This window comes from Triticum urartu, chromosome 7 (assembly GCF_003073215.2).
Source record: "Triticum urartu cultivar G1812 chromosome 7, Tu2.1, whole genome shotgun sequence".
Taxonomy (NCBI): domain Eukaryota; kingdom Viridiplantae; phylum Streptophyta; class Magnoliopsida; order Poales; family Poaceae; genus Triticum; species Triticum urartu.
The window spans coordinates 130,599,915-130,625,732 of record NC_053028.1 but is presented as its reverse complement, the minus strand read 5'-3'; the positions used below and the strand labels follow the sequence as shown (position 1 = coordinate 130,625,732).

Below are 25,818 nucleotides of genomic sequence, written 5' to 3'. Positions count from 1 at the left end.
CCATTGCTCTTGCATGCGGCGCTTCTGCACTATCCCTCTCTCCCAGTTACGTGTACTAAAAATTGGAGCTCCTGCCGTTGCTGCTCTACTTTTATCTATCTCCATGGCTGCAGCAACTCCATCTCTCCCCTCACCGTACACACAGCGGTGGCTCCTGTTCTCTCTCTAGCTCTCTCTCTCTCTCATTTAGCAACAGCTTCTCTTTTGCTGAATTGGTGTATCAATTTGAAATCTGGTTTTTTTGTTATAATAAAATGTCTGTGATATGTCAAACTTAATGCAGAGAAACGTTGATAGAAATACACACGTATAATATTCTTTTTTTTCTCGAATACGCACAAGCATGTGTATCATATATTCATAGAATAAGAACCAAGACGGCTGATACAACGCCTTTCGGCAATGTGCCACCCCGAGAGGTTAACACCCACAACCACCATGACAACATCGGCAACTAACACCCTTGCCCAAACTCAAGCCAAACAATGGCGAAAAGTACGGACACAGAGCACACAGGCCGCGTCCCCCGGTATCAAACACCTCATAGCACGACAAATCACTTAACCAAACTAGATCAGCGCACTCTCCACCGATGGTGCCTAGAAGATCGGCCAGTGGACAGCGGGAGCTAGTCTGACTCGAAGAAGACGTCGCCGATGAGGCGTCGATGATGGAGTACATAGCGCCCCGGATGCTCATGTCCACAGCAACATCCCGCACATGACAGCCCTGCACCCCAAGCCACACCGCCGAGGCGAGCGAGGCAACCCACCAGCCGCGTCCCCGAATGACACCCCAAGCACCTAGGCAGCGCCTCCAAGAAGGGGACAGCACCGATATGCCGCCGCTGCCTGGCCCAGTGAACCGAGCCTAGAGTTTCCTCCGGTGTCAGTAGAGCGGATGGGCATGGCCATGACAACGCCTCCAGGGAGGAGACGGCGCCCACGAGCGTCGCCGTTGCCCGCAGTCGTAGCCGCGCCGAATTTCTCCTTGGCCACGCCCATCATCCAGGGAGCTCAACAAACTGGAAGTGGGAGGCAAAGCTGCCACCTTGGGCCATCACCGTGGAGAGGGGAACCGAATGCCGTCGCGCCACCATCTGCAGACCACCACGCCGCCTAGTAGGCGCGTCCACCGCAGCCCCTGGTCGAGGGAGACCAGCGCCTGCCTCCACCCGCCACATCCCCGCCGCCCTCACGGCCAGGGACATCAGCGCCTCCGTCGGGACGCCGCCGCACATCCGCCGCAACTCCCAACCAGCCACCACGACGCGCCTCCGCTCCGGGGAGAAGAGAGCGAATCCGCCTCAGCCTGGGGCCGCCGCCCCAGCGTACCAGCATTGGACCACCCGCCGACGGCAGCCCCGGCGGTGCCCGCGCAGCCCCGGCGGTGCCCGCGCAGCCCAGGTGGCCAGATCTGGCCGAGCCGGACCGAGCCAGCCCGGCGGCCGCGCGCAGCCTCCACGCCTCGGCCAGGCGCCAGCGGGAGCAGCAGGCCGCGCCGCTCGCCCCCGCGCCGCCCACCATCGCGCCGTCACGCCCCGCCGCCAGCGTGCCGCCACCGCTCGATGCAGACGCCCGCGCCTGCCGACACCGCACGTGGGGAGGAGATGCCCCGCCGCCGCCGACGCTGACCGGGCTTTGCCCGGCGGCGCAGAGGAGAGGGCAGGGGAAGGGAGAGCTCGCTTGGCGGCGCTGGGGTTTGCCCTCCCGGTCACCGCGCGGGAGCGGCGCGGGAGGGGATTTCTGTCGTGACTGGTAAGATCGCTGTGTACGTATAATATTCTTGATGTGGTTATTTCATGATCGCTATATGTTTGTTAATATGTCGACAAGAACTAAAGCTAATGATCAACTATAACCTGTTGCTTTTATAGCAGACAAAGTGAACAAGATGGTTATATAAATATCTCATCCCTTGATGTTCAGCTAAAAACAGAAGGTTTCATCAGAAAAAGTGAAGAGGATGGTTATCAGGTGTAAGGGACTGCTTACCCCCCAGATGTAGTTTCACTATTTTCATATTAGATAAGCCAAGATTACTTTTAGGTTGCTTTTAGATCTTAGTGGAAGAAATGCTGTTGTGGATTTAGACACATTTCTAGATGTGGATTTGGAGGTTCGTGTGATACTCATGTCTTCTCTGTTTTGGATATAAGTTTAAGTTTTCTTTTGGGCAACTTTTATTATATATATCTTTCTATGTTCATTTTGTATGCGTGGTGAAGTCAAATTTTTTTGTTCTTTAGAACATATCTTTCTATGGAATAAGGCATTATATGAAGCCAGAAGCAATAATGCAGGTTTTGGGTTCACATGTTGCCACATTTTCTTTGTAATTCCATTGTAAATTTGAAAATTATACTCTGAATTAATTAGGTTTAGATCTGACTGGTATGAAATAGTATGCATAGGTTAGAGGTTTGTGTTAGAGTTATATTGAGGATGGCCTTTGGCCTTTTGTATTCTAGTCTCTTGGCATTCTTTGTACATGTATATATGATGGCTTTGGCCTCCTAATAATATCAAGTTGCATAATTCCCTAACATGATATTAGAGCTTTGGTTCTTTTTTCGCACATTGCAACTCGTGCTCGATCCAATCGCGCCGCCGTGATCATCCTTTCCCAGCTGCGCTGCTCCAAATCGTCTCCTGCCTCCGCTTGGCTGTTGCCTCTCACGCGTGCAGTTTCCTCTGCTGCCGCTCCTCTACTTTGCCTGTCCATCGTTCCCAGGTTCTGTCTGTGCGAGATCGGTCTCGATCTGGACAAAGGAGGTCGCAGATTCCACCCGAGCCGCTGTTCCTCGTCGGCTCCGGCCGTGCTTCCTGCAGCCCGCTGCATCCCAGACCGGGACGTCCACCACTGACTTCATTTGGCCGTTGTCGGCTTCCACTACCGCCCTCCGCCGGGATTTGGTTCGGGCCATCGCCGCCTTGTCTCTGACTGCCGCTTGAGGTCCGTTTGCCGCACGCCGGCCTTTGGCTCTCCCTGGTCGGGCCTCTGCCGCCGGAGGCCAGCTCTCGCAGGTCCCGCTGCTCTCCGCGGGCGGGCGCTCCCAGGACGGCCCCGTCCGCCTGTCGCCGCCAGCTACCTGTCCGGCCCCGCCATCGATTCATCGGCTCCCTCGTCCTCCGGCCGCGACTGCTCCGCCGGCCGCCGCCTCCTCCTGGCCGTGGCCCTCGTCTGGCCGCCGCCGCCCCGCCGGCCGATTCTGGCCACTGCCGCTGGCCGTTCGCGGCATATTCTGCCGTGGCTATTGTCTAGTGTTGGTCGCCCCGAGCGTGTCCGCTTCTCGGTCGCTCGATCCCATCGGGAGTTGACCCGCACAGTTCCTTAGCACGTGAGTAAAAGAAAAAGAGAAAGAGAGAGAGAGAGAGAAAAAGAGACAGAGAAAAAAAACAATATGTTGTCATCGGGCACGGTCTCTCCTCGTTGTCCGGTGATTTTTGACGGTGTTCCGTACATTGATCCTGTCTCGCACATGCACCTTTCCTCGGTGCTTGGTGCTCGCCCGCTTGGAGATGGTGGTTGTCGCTCTACTTCAACACTTTTTGCGACTTCCACCGGTGTTGTTGGCTGCTCTACATCGACTCCTCTTGCGGCTTCCGCGCGCGGTGGTGATCGCTCTATGTCGACTCCCCAAGTGGCTCCCACATATGGCTCTACGTCGACTCGCCACTCTCAGCTGACTCTACATGCGGATTCTACGGGTGGTGGAGACTGCTTATTATCGGCTGGTGTTTCTACCTCGACCTCTTCTGCCGTATCCTTGTCTTCATGTGAGATTGCGCAGCTGAAATCTCTGCTTGCTACTTGGGATTCTTCACCGACAAGTTCTGCAGGTTCCGTGACTGACTCTTCTGGCATTGAGAAACCACCTTCTACTCATTCAGGTACATCCCCATGGATTCTTGATACCGGAGCATCTTTTCATATGGCATATGATTCTTTCACTTTGACTTCCGTTCAACCTGTTGAGTCTCCTGTTCGTGTTCTTACAGCTGATGGCACTCCCCTCCCTGTAGCTAGTCGAGGCACTCTTACCACTTCTTCATTTAATGTTCCCTCTGTCGCTCATGTTCCTCGACTTACCATGCAACTCATATCTGGTGGTCAGATTGTTGACTCTAGTTGTAGGGTCATCCTCGACTTTGATTCGTATTCCGTCCAGGATCGTCGCACGGGCGCTCTACTTGGTGCTGGCCCTCGACGCTCTAATGGTCTTCGGGAGCTTGACTGGCTATGTCTTCCTTCCGCTGCCACCGCTGCCAGTTCCGTAGCCCCTGTTGCTGCATCTACTAGCTCTTTTCAGCAGTGGCATCATCGTCTTGGCCATTTATGTGGTTCTCGTCTCTCATCTTTGGTTCAGCGCGGTGTTCTAGGGTCTGTGTCCGGTAACGCTTCGCTGGATTGTCTGGGTTGTAGGCTTGGTAAGCAGATTCAACTACCGTATCCTCACAGTGAGTCGATGTCCGAGCACCCTTTTGACCTCGTTCACTCTGATGTTTGGGGTCCGGCTCCCTTTGCTTCAAAAGGGGGTCACCGCTACTATATTATCTTTATAGATGATTTTTCGCGGTACACCTGGATCTATTTCATGTCTTCTCGTAGTGAGGTCTTATCTATATACAAAAAATTTGCTGCCATGGTTCAAACCCAGTTTTCCACTCCTATTCGTGTTTTTCGCGCAGATTCAGCTGGTGAGTATATCTCCCATGCGCTACGAGGAGTCCTTGCTGAGCAAGGTACTCTTCCTCAGTTCTCTTGCCCTGGTGCTCATGCTCAGAATGGTGTGGCTGAGCGCAAGCATCGTCACCTTCTTGAGACGGCACACGCGATGATGATCGCTGCCTCTCTTCTGCCTCACTTCTGGGATGAGGCTGTTACCACTTCCACGTATCTAACATTCAGCCATCTGCTGCCCTACAGGGCGGAATTCCTCTCGAACGTCTTTCTGGTCGTTCTCCTGATTATTCGGTGCTTCACTTGTTTGGGTGCGTTTGCTATGTATTGCTTGCTCCTCGTGAACGCACCAAACTGGCCGCTCAGTCTGTTGAGTGTGTCTTTCTCGGATACAGTGATGAGCATAAGGGCTATCGGTGTTGGGATCCCATCGGTCGTTGGATGCGTATTTCTTGGGATGTGACCTTTGATGAGTCTCGTCCCTTCTACCCGCGCCCATCCTCCTCAGCCTTTTCCACAGAGGATATCTCTTTTCTTACGTTTCTAGATACACCTCCATCTGTGCCCATTATTCCTACTCCTCGTCCCGCTGTTGCAGATTCGATGTCGTCCTCTCCTACGGTTTCTTCTCCTCCCTCATCACATGACTCGCCACCTTCATCATCGATATCTTCACCTTCTACACCTTCATCACCAATACCTTTCCCTTCGTCACCTTCATCGATACATTCCCAGTCTCCATCTCCAGTGGTTCCACCTCTTCCCTCCTTTCCTTTTCATTATACTCGCCGTCCACGTATTATGGATGAGTCTACTGATGTGCCCACTACTTGTGTGTCGTCTTCCTCCTCTCAACCGACTTATGGTCTTCGTTCTCGGCCTTGTCCGCCTCCTGACCGATATTCTCCTTCTCGCTATGGTCTTTCGACCGTTCTTGAGCCAACTTCTTATCGAGATGCTATTTTGCATCCTGAATGGCAGTTTGCGATGGCAGAGGAGATTGCTGCCCTTGAGCGCACCGGCACGTGGGATCTGGTTTCTCTTCCTCCCGGTGTTCGTCCTATCACTTGTAAGTGGGTCTATAAGATAAAGACTCGCTCTGATGGTTCTCTTGAGCGTTATAAAGCTCGTCTTGTGGCTCGTGGCTTTCAGCAAGAGCATGGTCATGATTACGATGAGACTTTTGCTCCCGTGGCCCATATGACCATTGTCCGTACACTTCTCGTCGTGGCCTCTATTCACCATTGGTCCGTGTCTCAGCTTGATGTGAAGAATGCCTTTCTAAATGGTGAGTTGCACGAGGAGGTTTATATGCAGCCACCACCTGGGTATTCTGTTCCTGATGGCATGGTTTTTCGTCTTCGTCGCTTTCTTTATGGCCTTAAGCAAGCCCCCCGTGCCTGGTTTGAGCGCTTTGCCTCTGTGGTGACTGCCGCTGGTTTTTTGCCCAGTGCTCATGATCCAGCATTGTTTGTCCACCTTTCTGCTCGTGGTAGGACTCTTCTTCTTCTGTATGTTGATGACATGATCATCACTGGCCACGATTCTGAGTACATTGCCTTTGTCAAGGCCCGCCTCAGTGAGCAGTTTCTTATGTCTGATCTTGGTCCTCTTTGTTATTTTCTTGGGATTGAGGTTTCATCCACCTCCGATGGCTTTTTTATTTCACAAGAAAAGTATATCCAGGATCTTCTTACTCGTGCGGCTCTTAGTGATGAGCGCACTGTTGACACTCCTATGGAGCTCAATCTTAACCTTCGTGCTTCTGATGGTGAGCCCTTGTCTGATCCGACGCGTTATCGTCATCTTGTTGGGAGTCTTGTCTATCTTGCTGTCACACGTCCGGATATCTCCTATCCTGTCCATATTCTGAGTCAGTTTATTTCTGCTCCCACTTCAGTTCACTATAGTCACCTTCTTCGTGTTCTACGATATCTTCGTGGCACAATCTCTCGTCGTCTCTTTTTCCCCCGTTCCAGCTCGTTACAGCTTCGGGCCTATTCAGATGCTACATGGGCTAGTGATCCTTCGGACCGCCGTTCACTTTCTGCTTACTGTGTTTTTCTTGGTGGTTCTCTCATTGCCTGGAAGACGAAGAAACACACTGCAGTTTCTCGTTCGAGTGCAGAGGCCGAGTTGCGAGCTATGGCTCTTCTGACGACAGAGGTGACTTGGTTACGGTGGTTACTGGAGGATTTTGGCATTTCTGTTATTACGCCTACCACCCTCTTGTCAGACAGTACAGGTGCTATCAGTATTGCGCGGGACCCGGTGAAGCATGAGCTTACCAAGCATATTGGTGTTGATGCTTTCTTTGTGCGCGCTCCTGTGCAGGATCATGTTATTGGCCTTCAGCATGTGCCTTCCGAGTTACAACTAGCAGACTTCTTCACGAATGCCCAGACTAGAGCGCAGCATGGATTTCACCTCTCCAAACTCAGTGTTGTGGATCCACCATGAGTTTGAGGGGGGGTGTTAGAGTTATATTGAGGATGGCCTTTGGCCTTTTGTATTCTAGTCTCTTGGCATTCTTTGTACATGTACATACGATGGCTTTGGCCTCCTAATAATATCAAGTTGCATAATTCCCTAACAGTTTGCATTTTTTTTACATATGAACTGCTTCTATATATTTGCATGAGCACCTCCTCAGTAGGTACAGAAGATATGCTCCTCTCTCTTTGCTGCATCTTTAATTAAAGTTCAGACGTTGTCCTCCTCTCCTTTTGATGTGATTTTTTTCCCAGTAGTTTTTGTTGCAGGACAGTGTCCTTTTTGTAGATGAACTGATGGTTGTGCTCACTGATCTACAACCTCATGATCAGCAATTTCTCCATGAAGCTCTAAGTTCCCATGTCTTCATTTTCAGCAGGGATGAACGAGTACCATCCAGCAAAATTTCCTGTGTTGTTCATATTTCTTCTTTTTTCCTTTGCTACTTTTATGATTCCAGATCTCATGATCTCTTTATATTCTGTTTGTTTTATTGATACGGAGTTTGCCTTGAAATATTCCTTCTGATTTGCAATGTTTTATTGTCTAAGTTTCTACCTGAATATTGTGAATGAACAAGTACTGGTGCAACAGCCCACTTGGAGGATAATACAGAGAGGTATTATTATTAATGGTCATGCTTTAAAATATATGCACCTAGCAAAGTTTCTTATTTTCAGAAATTGGGTTCTAACTGAAGTGGACAACGGCAGTCTGGCAGATTTTATTGCCAGTAACGAGAAAGATCATGCGCCCATGGTTTTCAACCGTGTCCTGCTGCCGGAGGAACTCAGAATCCTGCGATAGGCCACCCACACGATGGACGAGATGCACATGTACCGGACACACGGTTGCTAGCATACATGTTTCTGTTTTTGCTAATGATAGTACTTGCTAGTTGATTGTACATATAATTTATTTGCTACAATTTGAGAGATGTAATAGTAATTTGAATTGTCGTATCTGTAGAGGTATCGAATTGAGCCGAGACGTCCATTATAATGTACTACAGTACTATACAACTGGAAGAAGGTTGGTACTAGCAGGTGTACATGCATATGTCTTATCATTTGTTCGGTCAAGTAGCGTGCATGCATGTTGGAATAGTATGTAGTACATCCGGGTACTCTGAAGGAGGTTAGTTAGTTCTCAAAGCCACACATATTTGTTTCGCAAAATAGATGGTTCATCACTATATATATCTGTCTTTGCTAATGGTGTATGGTTTTTTTGCAGAACTGTTCCCGGTACATACATATGAAAACTCGGTGCAAGCAGAATTTGCCATCAGAGAAGATAGTCTCAAGTTTCTTTTTGTTTTAGGTCAACATTTCAACAAGGGTCTCTATGCATATATTTATGTACAATCCACCTAAAATTTGATTCAACATGCACCTCTTGGCTCTCAAATTAAGGCCTATCTTTTTTTATTTGTTCTCTTCAAAATCAGTGGAAGAAGAGAAGAGCTTAGGATGTGCTTTCTTTGGAAAACAAAGAGAATGCTACTCTCCATTTTGGATGGAAAGTAGAAGTTTTTGCTAGGTACTTTGGTGCATAAAATTTGATGCATAACCGATTGTTGTATCATCATTATAAAGACACGCACATCATCTATCTCAAATGAAATTAACAAAACGGAATATCAAACCAAACAAAATTAAAAAAAGAGTTAAAATCAAGCACCTGAAACTACATATGAAGATGAAAAACAAGAACATTGTGAGAAAAAACATACAGTTAAACTTACACAAACCTGAAAAACTGATGGAGTACACAACAGCTAACATAAACAACCAACCAATTAGCCAAATAATGAACACAAGGCTCTTTCTATCCACACATACAGAACTTCTATGTAGCATCTAGGTAATGTGTGTTTCTTTATGAAAGAATTCAGCTTCCATACCAATACGATGGTCGTACATAGACCACAACATAAAAAAAGTGAACAGGCAACAACTGAGTAGTTAATTAGATAATTATCAGATAAAGTTTAATACCACCGTATATAGAATTTTTTACATAACGTCTCAGTGCATGGCTATGTAGAGCGGACTGTACACGGTTTTAATCTGTAGCTTTTATTAGAAGTGTATCAAGGCGTGTGTCATTTTGTTTGTCAATATGCATCATGCATTGGTTGTAATAAACGTGCTTCTTTTCTATCTTGAGGTCTTATATCACCGTCTTTATGTATGTATCAATGTGCTTTTGATCATGTAACAGCATATAATACACGTGAAGCCACCGCGTATATTTTCTTAGGTTATAATAATTGTTCATGATTCTATCATGACGTATAGACTGGCGCGGCGTGCCGCCGCACGGGTTAAGCTAGTATATTTTACTCTTCGCTGAGTTGACCCACTAAACTTAATTGACCTTTAGGTCGCGGAGTAAAGCACACCCCCCCCCCACCCCCACGCTCGTGTACCCCCACCCATACCGCCATGGCCGGATCCCGTGACCTTATGCCTCCTGCCGCCGCCGCGGTGCTTTCTCGAGCGCGGCCCCATCTGCCACCTACGGCAGACTCGTCAACTTCCCCGAGCTCCCCGCACCACCAAGGCCGTATATCAACGTGCGGCGGCAGGCATGGGGATGTGAGTGGCCGATATCATGAACCGGCACACACACATAAGAAGTTTTGGCCCGGATCCTTATACTCCGCCGAGCAGGCGGACAAAAAATACAACATTTGGTCGGTCCGCGGCTGCACAACACCGATGGGCATCAGAACTTTGAGTTGGGTGAGATGTCGCAGCTAAATGTTGTCGGCCCGCGAGTGGTCTGCACGTGGGAGGCAAGGGTAAGTTTTAGTCTCGATTAAGTATTATGGCTATGTGTCGAATTTTGGTTAAGTTTGTTTCAATCAAGTTTGTGTTCATCATATCCAAATTTGCTTTTTACTCCCTAAATTTAGAAGATCGGCTAGGTCTGGCCAAAATTCAATGAAGTAAAATTTGTACTAAGTTTTACTCAGCAGTTCATTTCACTATTTTTAAAGATCAGTTAGAGATGCTCTAAACTTGATGAGGGAAGTAAATTGGCACGCAGTTTGGCCGAGTGATACACTGTGCAAGTTCTCACAAAAAAAAGATATTTGTTGGGATCCATGAGAACAGTCTTTTGTGTGGAACCTGGATATAGCAAGAGCATTTACAACCGGACCTCTCAACCCCGTCTCATATACCCAGACAGGCCGACGGGTCATTATTAGGTCACGATTTTTTGATCTAGACAAACCTCTCAAAAGCCCGGGCTGACCGGCACCCCCATATCCTGCCCAAATATGGGGGCGTCCGGACACGCCCGCCATGTCGGCTTGACGGCGTGGCCCCATACAGAAACGCCCGGAAACCCATTGGTCCGACAAACGCCGCATCCCTCGCCGCGGTCTGAACGCCCGTGTGGCGTCACTTCAGCTCGCCGCCCGAGATGAAATCCGACAATTTAAGCCGACCAGCGTCCCACAACTCTAACCCAACCCGCTTCCCCCTTTTCACGCCGTCAGTCCGAACCCATCCACCTCCTTTTTCTCCCGCTCTGGCGACTGCAGCTGCGGCGGCAGAAGCATCTGAGGCCGGCAACACTGCTGGCAGCAACGCCACCACGGCTCAAGGCCTATGCAACGGCGCCGGATGCCAGCCACCGCCGCAGCCGCTACCGATCTACGGCGGCCCTCCGCCGTTGCCGCCGTCGATGACGCCGCCCTTCCCGGGCATGCAGGCGCCGTGCCCGCCGGTGACGCCCGTTTGCTGCGGCGGCCAAAACACGCCTCAGCAACTACCAAGCACCTCCGATCAGCTACCTTCCCTACTACAACGAGTCCGCTTCTTCGGTGCTCGTGCCACCGACTCCGGTCGCCGCCGTTGCCTATTACGTGATCGTACCATGTCTCTTGCTTTGGGTTGTTGTGTAACGGTGTACACTGAATCAGTCAGAAATCAAGAGAGGAGGGGTGCGTCTTGCCACGCCGTTTCTCTCTTTATCGTTGTATAAAAGTGGTTCTATAGCCAAAGTACCTTTCTTAGCTGAACTCAAATGCTCTTGGTGTGAACAGTAGAACAACAAGAATAGAAAACAATTCCAAATTTTTTTTTGAATTTTTTGTTGCAAACTTGATGAATGTTCAGAGTGCTTGGAAAGTTTTATCATGATATCACAACTAGAAAAATCGTGGCAAAAATACAAAATGGGAGAGCTTCAAAATGCGTTCCACTTCCGCAGTTGATACGAAGCTAGCTCGTTTAGGCTTGGATTTAGAATTGGTTCCAAGGAGCATCTACAGCCGGGCGCCTCAACCCCTACCGCATCACCCCAGTCATTGATCGGTAAGTCGGACGCCTCAACCCCTACCCTATCACCCCAGTCACTGATCGGTAAAAAAAATCAATTCAGACGGGCACCTCAAACGCCTGGGTTGACCATCACCCCTCGTATCCAGCTTAAATGTAGTGCGGAATGACCAGGTGCGCCACCCCATCAAAATTGTATCAAATCAATCCCCTCGACCTACCGAATTCATGATTTCTCCTTTCTTCTTCCTCCTCTGCACAGTACGTCATGTAGCTCTACCAGATTATAGATGCTGTAAGCGTGACGGGTTAGTAAATTGGCACGCAGGTGTGGTTGGTGAGTGACGCGTGCTCTGCTATACTAGTTGATACAACTGTGCAAGTGATTTTGTTGGAATCCTCAAGAACAGACTGTTGTGTGGAACTTGGATGCTGCTACGAGCCCATCTCAGCGATGCAGCAAGCATAGTTCTACTGTTGTTGCCACTAGCTGGCGCTGGGACGATGAGCTGCAGGACAGCCACAGGGTAATGCGACGAGCGCAACTGGTGCGGCGAAGGCGAGCTATGGCGGTATCGACGAAAGTTGTACCCTACGTAGTTCTCACCCAGTCTAACTAAACAATCCTCTGAATTTCAGGGTGGGCCCTATGCCCCCACTAAGGCCCAATTAAACACAGCCAAATCATTACGTAATCCCACTCAACACTTACCTTCCCGTGGATCCACGAATTCATCTCGCTTTGGACTTTGGTGGCCCACAAGATAATGCGACCAGCACAACTGGTGCGGCGAAGACAACCACCCTGATACCATCACTTGAAAGCTCACCACCTCAGGGCATTATTCGGCGGCCACAGCACAAGGCGCAATTTTACGGCATCGTGGCTACTAGCAAGTTCTTTGCCTGTTTGATCACCTAGGGCGGCCAAACTTGTTTCTAAACTCTCGTGGACTGCCTGGGCCAGCCGGTGGCTTCTATGCCGTGAGCGGCGGTGCAGCACGCCGGCTGCAAAGGCCACGCGCGGGATCTCAACCAGAAAAGAAATGATCAGAAAACAATGAGAATCAAATAAAACTTTGGAGAACCAAAACAAAAATCTAAACCAAGGTCCAAATAAAAAATAAGCAAGAAAACAAAGAAAAAAATCAAAAGAAGAAATACTTTAAATTTATATTCAGGATCAGATGGTAAATCACAGGGATGCCCCAGTGTCGTAACAGGCTTATTGAGGCGGGCACCCCTCTCGCATAATTAGCGAGCCTGTACCACTCCTCATTTCCCTTTGCTGCCTGAAGGATCATGCTCTTCCCAGCCGCGCCCCGTCCCTTCTTAAAGACCTCCCCTCAACGCGCTCACTCCCTCCAGCCGAGGTGGGACTAAATATGTCTCCAGCCTCGTTGAACCCTCTCCCTGCTGGACAACTTTTGAGGAGGCCAGTTCTTAAACCTGCCACGGGCCATCAGGCGTACACAGGTGGGCCGGTCATCATAGGTAAAACATTGGCCCATGCTCGTTAGTCTCAGCGTTGCAGAAGTGTAACAGACTTTAAAGCTTGAGATCGAAAAATTTAACAAAGGGGATGTAGCTCAAATGGTAGAGCGCCCGCTTTGCATGCGGGAGGCACGGGGTTCGATCCCCCGCATCTCCAGTTCTTTTTTGTTTCGTCTCGTTTATCTGGGACATAATTAAACAATTCCTTTCGCTTTTTTTAGGGAGAAATGATTCACTTCATTTTTCTAGGGAAACTCTGAAGCTTTTTTGTTACCTGTCACAATGTTTATATGAACAGAAGACCATTGGACTGACCTGACCAAATATGGTCTCCCGCGCTCCATACTAATTTTTGTGCCATTGTTGAAGTATTTTTCCTTACTTCCTGAAATCATATGTACCAAGATTTGTAGATTGCTGATAACACTTGTCGTGAGATTATTTTTTCTTACCTTTTTTGTCATGTCTTTTGAGTAGAAGCTCCTCAATAACACGTGTGGGTTTCGCTTGTCAACACGACTGCATATGCGACTCAAATCTCTACTCCTAATGTCTCAGTTGGTAGGTCGCGTTTCGGGTTTTATTTTCGTCCCACCATTTTCGTCCCACCATTTTCGTCCGGATTTTTTTCGCTGTTTTTTTTCGACGGTTTTCTCGTCGCTTCCCCGCACGTAGAAAAAAACAGCCAGCGAGGCTCCCCTCGATCTATGTATTCTATCCTACGATCTCTCAAAGACGCCGGCCCAGCCCCCAATACGAGCCGCCGCCGCCGCTGGCCAGGCTCTCCACGATGTGCGCGCCGGGGCGCCGCTCCCGCTCCCGAGCATAGCAGCGGCGGCGGAGCCCCGCCGCCGGCGAGCTGTCTCTGGCGGAGGAGGGCGGGGGCGAGCTCGCCGTCTCCCTCGCGCTCAACAATCTCTTCTCCCACGCCGTCGCCCGCTTCACGGCCTACTTCGGCCTCATGCTCCCACATCGACCGGCTCTTCGGCGCGGAGGACGTCCATCAGGCGGCGGGCGAGATCTCCGGCCGGGATGGGCCACTGCCTCCACCATCACCGCCTCTTCGTTGCCGCCGCCGCCGACATGTGCGAGGGATGCCTGTCTTCTTCAAAGAACGAGATGCATGAAGGATGCAGAGGAGACAGGCTCCATGGCGTGTTCCTGCTGTAAAGCTCTCGACCTACACGTACACGTTTCTTCTTCACGCGAGTTTGAAAACACACATACTACCGCGAGCCGGAGATCCATCCACCCAGTTATGGATCCATCAGGTACAAGCCACTAGCCACCAGGTAATAGAGATTTCCCCTCTGATTTAGTTGGATTGGGGGGGGGGGGCTAGAGAGGCTTGCTTGTTGTTGTGTTTTCTGCGTGAGAGAGCAGAGAGAACTGAGAGATCACATGGATCCAGTGTACAGATGAGCTTTTGGTGTGGGGGTGGTGGTGGTGGTTGAGGTAGCAGGGAGAGGATGGTCACTAGATGGAAGAGTGCAGGGAATGTTGCTTGCTACTGCTACTGCATGTGCTATTGTGTTATTTTGTAATATTTCTGAACTGTTAGCGATATTGCCGCAGTGAGATGAGCTTATTTTGTAATATATGGTCTTTTCCAGTGCATTGCAAAACTAACTAATAGTTTGTGATCTGACACCCTGGTAACCTCATGATTGGGTGGTGCATGCAGGGCACACCTCCGAGCTAGCCGATGCTTAGTATACCAGTGTTCTGCTGCATCCGGTGCGACCTCAAAGAATACCTTCGTCTAGCTGGCCGTTGAGCACCTTAGGGACGACGAGGTGCAGTGCCTGGGGTGTAAGCAGTTCAACTACACGATGAAGTGAGTAAAGGGGTTAAGACGGTTGCGTTGTGCGTGCGCTGCTTGCTTGCTGGTGAGTGTCGCCTCTGTGACTAGATGTTCTTTGTTGTCTATGCCCTCTGTAGTTTAAGGTGTTTGTTCTTTTATGCAATGCTCGCTCGCCCAAAGTATGTACGATCTTTACCATAGTACATTAGCTAGCTATAGGAGATGACATCTTTGTGCTTTTCTTCTTCCTGAACACGCATATGGATGTTTGTGCATTGGAACGGCATGTCTTTCGGATCAACTGTTCCCTGCTCTGACTTCGCCTTTTAATTTGACTGAATATCTACTTACGCTCTCCAAGATTGTTCCTGTGAGTTTCTTTAAAACCTATTTGTGCACCCAGCTAGATCATACAGTTGTTAATGTATGGAGTTTTTTATTGGGTCTGTTTATCTCAGGGCTCTGACGCGCCGATTTCGTTTAGACAATTTTTAGAACCAGTATTTACTCCAGGGAATACTCTTGATATTGTTCAATCTCGGTGTAGGTCTAATTTCTCGGAAACAGTTTCAGTCAATGCTGGGCCGAAACCTCTTAAACTCATTAAGTAGCGTTCTTGGAGAGTTGAAATCTCATTTCATTGATGATGTATTGTGCTGCGTGTTGGTTAAGATGAAGCAAGGAGAAAACCATTGACGATGTATTGTGATGCATGTTTCAGTCAACTTGTTGGACAACTGTACACATATGTGTTTTTTCAAGCCCACTGATTTCAGCCTCTCCGTCTCCTTCAAGCCGGTGAGTAACTAATTGGTTAACTGAACATACTATTTGAGAAGGGACAAGGGAAGAAACCTCAACTATTCCCCTTAGTTCATGTTGTCTCTACAATTTACAATTGTATATGTAGTGCTACCTGAATTAAATTCTGGCAACTAAGCTCATGCAGTGCTTAAGATTAAATGGGATATAATGGAAATGCAGATGAGAAGTTCAGGGATATTCCTGGGAGTGCCTATTATGTGGCTCCGGAGGTGCTGAAGCGGATATATGGAGCCGATAATTGCATATGGAGTGCTGGAGTTATACTCTACATTCTGCTGTCTGGCATTCCTCCTTTTTGGGCAGCAGGGCAGGTGCGTTCTCTGGCTGGTTATGTCAATCAATTTTGGGGCTGTGATGGATGCAAAGACTGGAAGGTGAATATAGTTATCCTACATGAACCCTCCCTTGGTTTTAATTACCTGAGAATGAGTAAGGTCTATTTGATGTTGTTCTTCAAGGTTCTATTCATTTCTCATTTGATCCCTGGCCATCAATTTCTAACGGGGATAAGAATTACTCCCTCCGTTTCTAAATATAAGACCTTTTAAATATTTTAATATGGACCACATACGAAGCAAAATGAGTGAATTTACACAATAAAAATGTCTATATACATCCATATATAGTCCCTATTGAATTATCTAAAATAGCTTATATTTAGAAACGGAGGGAGTACAACAAACGGGAGAATCAGACATAACTTTGTTATGTGAGTAGAGAACGTGAGTGCATATGCTTATTGGGGTCGGTCAACATGGTTCAGTTGGCATAACAAGCTCCAACGGACACAACTTTTCATGAATTGAATTGATTGAATGCCCTTAGTAAGTTCTCGATAGAATTACCTCTTCTTACAAGGATGAGAAACTTAAGTGTTTTTCATTTATTTTGTGCAGATCCTCCTGTGAAGCATAAATTTCATTGTATCCAAGGAGATATCAAATGCTGAAAACATGGGACTCAAAATGTATAGAGAGTCGGAGACACTGCTAAACTGTCATTTATGGGTGTCTACCAAATTCACTATCAACCACTGTTGTAGGACCGGCGGTATGTTAAAATTTATTTTGGTTTTATTAGTCCATGTAGAGATGCTATGCTCAGCTATTGATTTGACACTTGTGATATCCAATTACACTCCTGTGGCTTGTATGTTGCTCGAAGATGCTCACAAGTCTGGTTGGGAACGTTAACCTTACTCTTAGGGACCATTATTTGAAACAGTACTCTGTCTACTACTCCCTCCCATGATATAGCTTAAAAAATGTTCTTATATTATGGGACGGCGGGAGTATATGCTAAGTTGTGTACTGATGTATAGATATCTGATTTTGTTCATTTTGCATTAGGTTGGGAGGACATAGACTAAGAGCTATATATGATGATTCTACAAAAGATAATGTACTGAAAGACATGAGAACTTTTAGGATGCTACAGTGTAAAAATATTTGGAATATGGTATGGTTTGCCGGACCGGAACCAAAGCAAGAACGAGAAGGAGCTTAAGTAGGGCCATGTCGGGGTGTCGCCACAATAGGAAATTGTCGCTGGTGCTAGATACCAGGGGAACCACAAAATCTTTTTTCTACAAAGGTAACGAACTTTTTGGGTCTAGAGGGACCAAGATGAGCAGGCCATCAACATCCTATTCCTGCTTATCTTTGTTTTCTTTGTATCTGTATTATTAATCTTGGTTTCAACTGGCGTGTTGAGTGCAATCTTCCGAGTGCAATCCTCAAATATGGGATGTCGTACTAGCCTTAATTCAACATCTGGAATGGCTTATGATGGCATGGAGTTCCATCATTTCGGCTGCTTGCGGCGGGGAGTGTGGCCGGTGCTTGCGGCAGCAGCGAAGCGGCGTGTCGCGAGCGCAGTGTAGGCAGTGGCCAAAGGCTCATCGGCCGCTGCGAGTACGCCGTTGGCACCAGGTTCATGACATTGTAAAAAAAATCTTGATTCAATATTCTTTCGTCATTATTCCTCTTTCATGTTCTTGATCCTTCAAGATACTTGCTAGATTTCTAGCTGATATTTTTTGGTAGTATAAGCTCGATGTATATGGCCTGAATATGACCTGATTCAGAGTACATTGTGTTCTGAAGCTTTTTACTGTATGGTTCTCTCTTGAAAGAATTCAAGCCATTGTTCAATGGGAGAGAACAGTTGTAATCCTGAAATAAATGTCGTACCTATTCAACAGCTGACTCAATTGCCACTGAGATCATTATTTTCCTTTTTTATTCAGGTTTTCAACATCACAAATTTCATACTAATGGAGTGGAGCTACCAAAATATCTATTGAGGTAAAATCACTATATACATATTGTTTTCCCCCATTGCGTCAGGCGACACGCATCTGTTGCAAAGAAATAGGCATCACCTGCGTGCTTGCTTTTGTTCGTTTCTAGCCGGCAAGAATCCATCGAGTCTTCCTCTATGTGTGCAACCTTGCCAGCATGGGAATCAATCAAGGTAGGGGCAGCCAACGTTAAGTATGTGCAGTCTTGCCGGGATCCAATCTATTGACTCCTTCAGCCAGCTTTGCACTATGTGCACGACGTCCATGCTCGAAAGCACTTTGCAAGTGGACCATGCACGGCTCCACCGGCCTTGCGTCAACAATTCAAATCCTTATCTTATACTTCCTCTGTCTGAAAAAGCTTGTCCCAAGCTTGTCCCTTAAATGGATGTATCTAGCACTAACTTGTTGCTAGATACATCCATTTGAGGGACAAGCTTTTTCGGACGGAGGGAGTACTACTAGATAGACACGTACTTTTTTATGCAATTCTTAATTTATAGAAGCAGAAAAACTGATTATGTGAATTGAATATATAATCCCATGTGTTGGTGCTATCCAAGTGTTGTGATTATTTAGCACACATAACTTGCAGGGAGATAACTCTATAGTATGAAGACTTTAAAATACGAGTGTGTGTCGTTGGTGTTTTTGAAACCATCTTCCATCACGTCTAATATTTTTGTATTCAATAATAGTAATTGTTCAGCCTTTGACTGACATATGGATGATATTTGTAATATATATCTTTCTTCCATATGACGGTAACATTATGATGAAGGTGGAACCATAGAGAGATGTGTATTTTTAATTGAGATATTTTCAGGAGTACCTTTGTGAAGCTGATATATCTTTCTTTTACAAGATATGGTTGCACTTGCTTCATCTACATAGGCTGTCTGGAATGCCATGAGGCCGGGATTGGTGTAGGAAATCTTCAAAGCTATTATATTGGTCTCAAGAAACTTGCAATACATCAATGCATTATTATTTTTAATTTTTTTGCTGACACCACAGCTACCACCTCTTCACTAAATGACAGAGGTTGCCAGCAACTGCACATGGAAAGATTTAATGTTATATTATGTCTACTAATCAATAAGGAGGGAGATCAAATTACTGCTCTCAAATATTCACCTGATTGATTTTGAAAAGAGGGTTAAAAAATGGTGTTATGAATGAAGATGGATCTGGGAGTTGAGGGCTGGGATGAAGATGTTGTATTGCAAGAAGAAGTTGGTTAAGAAGACTGACGATTATGAGAATGAAGGACACAAACTTTTGAATTAGACCAATTGTTTGATCGACCATTCTTGTTCTCTTGAAAACGATATATGGTCAATTTTAGTATTCTGATGTGATTGAAGAATATAGGAGGGACAAAGAGATGTGCTATTGCCAGGACAGTTATGACTCTCTATTAAGGTATTCAGGTATGATTCTCCATGATCATGCTTCTCCTGTTCACCTGGAAGTTTATTGATGGGAGGGAAGCCACTTCTGCTTTGATGATTTCTTGGAAGTTCAGGTTAAAACACTTTCGCTCTTAAAGTCTGTTTATTAATTCTTTGGATAACCTATTTAATGATTGGTTTTGATTTTCATACAGCTAGGTGAATTTACAATACAAGTCAGATTATTTGCGAGAGAATTTCATTCCCTAGAATCATTGTCATTCTTGTTGCCTACAAGGTACTTGAAGAAAATGCCCGAGACATATTTTAAGGAGTATAATTCAGCACTAAGGCTATTATTACAACGATGGAATCTTTGTTGTGGTAGTTATGTCTCCAAATGCGTCGATCCCTATCGGCTACTGAAGTAAACTTATTTATTTTTTCTGTGTCGATTTCTATTGGCTTACTGATAGGTTATTTATTCTTTTCGAATTTTAATTCCTTGATCTTTGCCTCTGCCCATCTCCATATCACACAGAAGGTGCTCAGTGCAATGCATCATGCAGTGATTCCATGATAGGAATTAGGAACTGCTCATCATTTGAATGTTTCTACAATTTTCCTGCTTGTTAGAACATGTTTGATGTACTTACACATTAACAAAAATGACCTGTAACATTCATGAAAATATTTGGGTTTGGTCATCTACTTTTTTACTATTTTATTTACTCATGAAGATAGCAGATGTTCTTGTTTTTAAATATAGTTATCTGTGCTTCCAGTTGATAGAGATCAAAGTATTAACTCGCCGATGTAGGGAAAAAGAGCTCTTTTATAGACAGTACTAGCAGTGGATACAGGGTGAGCCTTTTTGAAATTGTTTGTGTGGGGGGGGGGGGCTTGGGGAGCACGGCTGGGCCATTTTTTGCCCTTTTTGCATCGCCGACAGAGAAAAAAGGCTCCTCGAGGGGGGGGGGCTTGGGGAGCACGGCTGGGCCATTTTTTGCCCTTTTTGCATCGCCGACAGAGAAAAAAGGCTCCTCGAAGGGGGGGGGGGGCTGGAGATGCTCTAAGTATACAGTAGCATATTTGACAGATGAGCATTGGATACTCTTCTAAATCTGTGTTTAGCATTTAACAATGAACTATGTAATTTAATCAATAGACTCACTTCAGTTGCCATGCTAACTGAAAATCTATAAGTCAAATGATGCGACTGTCAAGTGGAAGTTACTTATATTTTTTCTTACGTCACTTGAGAAGTTTCTTTTTAGCAAGCTTATTTAAGTGCAGCCGAAGTGTACTATGTTTTTTAGACGATCTCCATGTTTTCTATTGAGATCAGAGAGCGGCTGAAGTAGTGATGGGACTACACCATTTTTAGGTTCTGAAGGCAAAGCTTCTTACAGAGTTAGTCACATTTGTCAGTTCTGTGAGTAGAAGAAATCTTGATAGCTTGTTGCTTCTGCTCGGTGTGCTTGGTGCTTGTTTAGTGTCCTATTTCATGGTAGCTGCGGATGCTATATATTTGGTGATTTTGTTGCCGGTATTTGGAGTGCTAGGAGAGTTTCTAAACTACTGTCACGGCATTATAGATAGGATAGTGAACCAATGTGACATATGTATAACATTTCATGTGAGATCCTTTGCAACAAACAGCATGAGCGAGCGGTCCATATATTATTTTCATCAAGCCGTACAATTTTTTGGTTAGGATAGAAGGGTTGTTGGTTGCTTCAAGAGTCAATAACGAGGGCCCCAGCGTGAAATGTCCTGTTAAGACGGGAATCCGAGCGGTAAGTGGAATGTCCGACAAGAAAGGTAAGTGTGCGTCGTGGGGTGGGGTTTTCGTGTTGGGACCGCATGTTGGGATAATATATGGGTTGGATTTGTGTGTGTGTGTGGGGGGGGGGGGGGGGGGGGGTGGGGGGGGGGGGGGGGGGGGGGGTCCGGACTATCCAGACGGTTAAATTTTGTGGAGCTTGCTTAATGTCCTAACATGCTTGGATGTATGAGGAATAAGATTTGACCTTGGATATGACCATTGTGTGATTTATTTGTATGCATTGTAGCCCGGGGGACTATCCAGATGGTTAAATTTTGTGGAGCTTGCTTAATGTCCTAACATGCTCGGATGTATGAGGAATAAGATTTGACCTTGGATATGACCATTTGTGTGATTTATTTGTATGCATTATAGCCCGTAGTAACGCACGGGTGTACTACTAGTTCCTCTAAGATCACAGTGTTCTTGCTAATATGCCATGGCAAGCTCTCCCAAACATGATCACGACCCGCTTGGTTTCGAACTCTTCAGCAAACATGTGTTTTTTTCTAGCAACCGAGCAATCGAGCCCCTTGGGTTGTCCTAGGCCAGGCGTAAAACGATGAAGATCGTCTGGACGTGGAGTAACGTGCGGTGCAAAACTTTAACTGCCAGCAACCACTTCAAATCACCTTCCTCTTCCAGGTCGTTGATCACCAACAAGGTTGCCTTCTCTTCGAAGATCTCGAGCCTCATGAGCGCCTCATCCATTTGCACACTTGCTGAGCGTGGGGTAAGGAGTGCCGCCCTTGCCTTTGTCCCTCCTGACCGGTTGATGTTGCCATCCTCCATTGATCGCCTTTGCGCACCGCCGATCAGATCCATGAGCGTCGCCAGTCCACCGCCGCCCTAGTCGCCAAATAGGTTTTTAGGAGTTCAGGAAAAACGGAAAAGTAACACGGGCCGGTTGTGTCCGTCCTAATTTTTGAAAACATGACTTAAGGATATATTTTATACACGAAGTAGAAAAATAGATGGGTACAACAATACTGACTCGCGGTGCAAAGGGAGAACTAGAGGGCAATTAATTGAGGAACGCTTGTTCGGGAGCCTCCCCAAGGGTCACTTGCAGTGGGCTGAGACCACTCAGCCGCCGTCACGTGTCGCGCTCTGGACGCTCCGTCCGGATTTTCTAAAAAAATCGACACGTGTTTTTGGCTTTTTAGAATTTTTTTTGGCTGTTTCCGGCTTTTTGGTTTTCAACCAGTCTTTCTTAGCTTTTGAACTAATATTTTTTTGCGAAAAAACATGTTTTCTTTTTCTTTCGCGGGAGTCGTCCCTCTTGGAAACAAAAAAACTCATATTTTTCCTTCAGCGAGAGGCACGGCCGTGCCTCTCGAAAACAAGAAAAATACGTTTTTTTCCTTCCGCAAGAGGCATGGCCGTGCCTATCAGAAACGGAAAAAAATTCAATTTTTTTCATTACGTGAGAGGCACGGATTTGCTTCTGCGGGAGACGCGGCCGTGTGTCTCGAAAATGACTTTAGAAAAGGGAAAAAATGGCACTGTCGGTCTTTCTTTTTCTTTTTAGATGTTCGTCTGTTTTTTTCGTGAAAGAAAAGTTCATCAAAACCTATTAATACGGGATCTAATTTTGAAGATCTCGACGCGATGAATTTAACGATGAAAACGGTTTAAGATTTGAACGCATGATTTAAGAGATAAAATGTTTTAAATAAATTGATCTACAATATTAAAAAAGGAAAAAACTCTAGTTGTGAGAAGCGGTGCACGTGCAACGCGCCACAAGTGCACTGACCTTGGGTCGTGTGGGCGGCGATGTTGCCGTCGAAGCTGGTCGTCGTCATGTCGTCTACGATAACCGGCGCTTTGCTTGTGGGTGGTTGCCTCTTCATCTCTGCGGGAGAGTCCCGGTCTGCTTCTCCCATAGCAGTCTCGACTTCTTCTTTCCAGCAGTGGTGGGAGACAGGCTAGCTCGGCGGAGCGGGGCTTCCCGTGGTTGTGTGTTTGGTTGGTTGGCGTTTGTTGTGGTGTTCGGCACGCCGTCGGCGAGTATGGGCTTTCAGCCCTTTGTATTTGGTTTTCATCCGGGTTTTTCTAATTAACCGAGCAACTATTTTCTTCTTAATTAATACAGTAAGCTGCCATTTTGAAAAAAACAAGCGATTATGACATATGAAAACTGAGCTATTAACATTCTCGTCTAGGCCGAGGGAAAAGAGAGATTGTCCTTCAATTAGCTTGGCCCAAATCATAGCAGCACAAGCGGCCCACATTTCTCTCTAAAAAAAAGCTAATGCCCACATCTCCGCCACGTCACCGATCCGCACCACAAGCCTCCCACAGCATCCCACCTTCCGATCGCAATCCAACGGCCCAACTCCACCATCTCACGGATGGACCCAGCAAAGCGCCAGAGAGCAGACACCTCCCGTCTCCAACTCCCCAAAATTTCGGGCTTCCCTCCCAACTCCTTCCCATATAAGGCCGTCACCTCCGATTCCCAAATCCATCCCAAGCATCAACATCCGCGGCACTCCCTTCTTCCCTCAAATCCAGCGACGATGTCCGGGCGCGGCAAGGGCGGCAAGGGGCTGGGCAAGGGCGGCGCCAAGCGCCACCGGAAGGTCCTCCGCGACAACATCCAGGGCATCACCAAGCCGGCGATCCGGAGGCTGGCGAGGAGGGGCGGCGTGAAGCGCATCTCCGGCCTCATCTACGAGGAGACCCGCGGCGTCCTCAAGATCTTCCTCGAGAACGTCATCCGCGACGCCGTCACCTACACCGAGCACGCCCGCCGCAAGACCGTCACTGCCATGGACGTCGCCTACGCGCTCAAGCGCCAGGGCCGCACCCTCTACGGCTTCGGAGGCTAGACGCGTGGTGTGCTGTGCTGGTGGCGGCGGCCGTGTTTTTCTGTGTTATATGTGCCGTCGTGGATGGGATGAACTTCTCTGTCGTGCGTTTGTGCTCACCAGTCTGCAATACCATTATCCGTTCAATGAAAATACTCCGATCCTGAGTTCTGACGAATTGCTTCAGTGATGAAATTGTTTTATAAGACTGGCTGATTTCATCTGTTCATTTTACCTTTAGATCGTATAGCTGTGCAATCTGATCAATCTTTTGTCATGCATTGCAATGTGCACTGAGTGCTTCCGCTCAGTTACCCACAGTAGTACTGCAGTTGCCATGTTTAATTTGGGTTCAGTGGGAATGAATCCCGTTCTTTTCTGCAGTATTGTGAGCAAGGTAGTGCACAAGGATCGGGATTCAGGATCTAAAGTTGCTGAGATCTTGGAGTCCTGCAGATATTTCTGAATCAAGCCTCTGAAGCATCTATCAGAGTTTGAAATGGTACATGCGACATTTATAAGTCTAGAGTGTAGAACAACTGTTTGAGGCTCTGCAGTCTGCAGCACTAAGCAGATGCTTTCTTCCTAATAATCACCTCATTCCTCAGAGGAATGTATTGTAGAGATTATGTTCTTTTCCTATGACCTTGTGCCTGATAAGAATACACATGATGATTCCCTTTTCTTTTATTGAGAAATTGTAGGTCGCTGTCACTAATTCTGCAGGAAATTACTTGTATGTTTTGCTTCATACCACTATTGAGTTTTTTTGTTTTTCCTCTCTTTCATGTTACCCTAGTCTCTTTTTATCTTCTTTGTCATTCTTTCATGCCGCTGTTAACCATGCATCTTATTATCCATTGTTTGGTGTGCATTTTTGACTTCCAATGGCAAGCCAATTAATATACTTGCCATTTTGCCAAGTATAGCATGCTAGCTTAGTGTTTTGACTTAATTGCTGAGAAGATAATCGAAGATGGTTTCTTCTAGTGAAGTCATTATTTTCATGTACCTTTACCTTGAGGTTTTGGAGCACTTCTCCGGCTTACAAACTATAGGAGGTTAATTCAACCCCAGCAAGATTCCTAAAACTAGAGAAAACATCACTGCTATGTTTCTTGTCAATTAAATTAGTATTCGCGTTTGAAGGTATGACAGAATTTATAAAAGAAAACATTGGCCATTTTCGGTAACCTATAATACATGTGATCTCCAATCGTAGATCAATGGCATTTGGAAGATTCAGTTTCAACGGACCTTCCAAATTATGACCATTTGTAGGCTCTAGCATTTGGGCGCTGCTCCTAGGACATGTTCAGGAAAATACCATCCATGAAAACATGGAAAGACATATGGGACTAGTTTTTTTTTGTGTGTGGATCACTCTCTCACATCGAACTGACGAGAGAATTTGAGCAGAGCATGACATAGGACAGTTTTTTTTACACGCCTCGGCTAGATTTTTATGGCTTCCTTTTGTTGACAAACTCGTTTGTACATTCCGCACCCTGGGAGGGTGAGTGTGTTGATTTCCATGTTTTAATAGTTTGGTACCTGCAAAAACATACTCCCTCCGTTCAGAATTACTCGTCGCAGAAATGGATGTATCTAGTTCTAGATACATCCATTTCTGCGACGAGTAATTTGGAATGGAGGGAGTACTAGTTTGGTATCGTTGGATGTAAAAACCCATAAAAATCAACGGTTCAGATCCATTAGTGAGGTATAAGAGGGACCATCTTTGAATTAGGGTAACACAGTGGTAGCCATGTTTTGTGATTTATGGATGTGGCGATACATTAGGCGACGTTTTGATACCAGGTTTATTCAAGCTCGCGTGACCGCCGCGCCACATCTGCTAATTGAACTTAAAGGTTTCGC

The 25,818-nt window shown here is 46.6% G+C and overlaps 1 protein-coding gene, 2 long non-coding RNA genes and 3 other non-coding genes across 9 annotated transcripts; 4 read left to right on the top strand and 2 right to left on the bottom strand.

Annotated features, from left to right (window-relative positions):
• Positions 1–1,903: 1,903 nt before the first annotated feature.
• LOC125526180 lies at positions 1,904–2,007 on the bottom strand. The gene has a single exon (XR_007291595.1). It is a non-coding gene; the product is annotated as a small nucleolar RNA snoR99 (small nucleolar RNA).
• Positions 2,008–12,653: 10,646 nt separating this feature from the next.
• Positions 12,654–12,758, bottom strand: LOC125526110. Its single transcript, XR_007291570.1, has one exon. It is a non-coding gene; the product is annotated as a small nucleolar RNA Z279/snoR105/snoR108 (small nucleolar RNA).
• Positions 12,759–13,052: 294 nt separating this feature from the next.
• Positions 13,053–13,125, top strand: TRNAA-UGC. The gene has a single exon. It is a non-coding gene; the product is annotated as a tRNA-Ala (tRNA).
• A 608-nt stretch (positions 13,126–13,733) lies between these two features.
• LOC125524344 lies at positions 13,734–17,470 on the top strand. 4 transcript variants are annotated; one of them, XR_007290689.1, is made up of 6 exons: positions 13,734–14,239; positions 14,653–14,857; positions 15,494–15,570; positions 15,757–15,908; positions 16,494–16,647; positions 16,947–17,470. It is a non-coding gene; the product is annotated as an uncharacterized LOC125524344 (long non-coding RNA). The 4 variants fall into 4 exon arrangements; XR_007290688.1 differs by having other exon boundaries at positions 13,735–14,260; XR_007290687.1 differs by lacking the exon at positions 13,734–14,239 and having other exon boundaries at positions 14,299–14,857.
• A 1,652-nt stretch (positions 17,471–19,122) lies between these two features.
• Positions 19,123–20,004, top strand: LOC125523126. The gene is made up of 2 exons (XR_007290110.1): positions 19,123–19,427; positions 19,509–20,004. It is a non-coding gene; the product is annotated as an uncharacterized LOC125523126 (long non-coding RNA).
• Positions 20,005–23,587: 3,583 nt separating this feature from the next.
• Positions 23,588–24,115, top strand: LOC125525262 (histone H4-like). Its single transcript, XM_048690261.1, has one exon. The coding sequence runs from the start codon at positions 23,647–23,649 to the stop codon at positions 23,956–23,958; it is 312 nt and encodes a 103-aa protein (XP_048546218.1). The 5' UTR covers positions 23,588–23,646; the 3' UTR covers positions 23,959–24,115.
• The last annotated feature ends 1,703 nt before the right edge of the window (positions 24,116–25,818 follow it).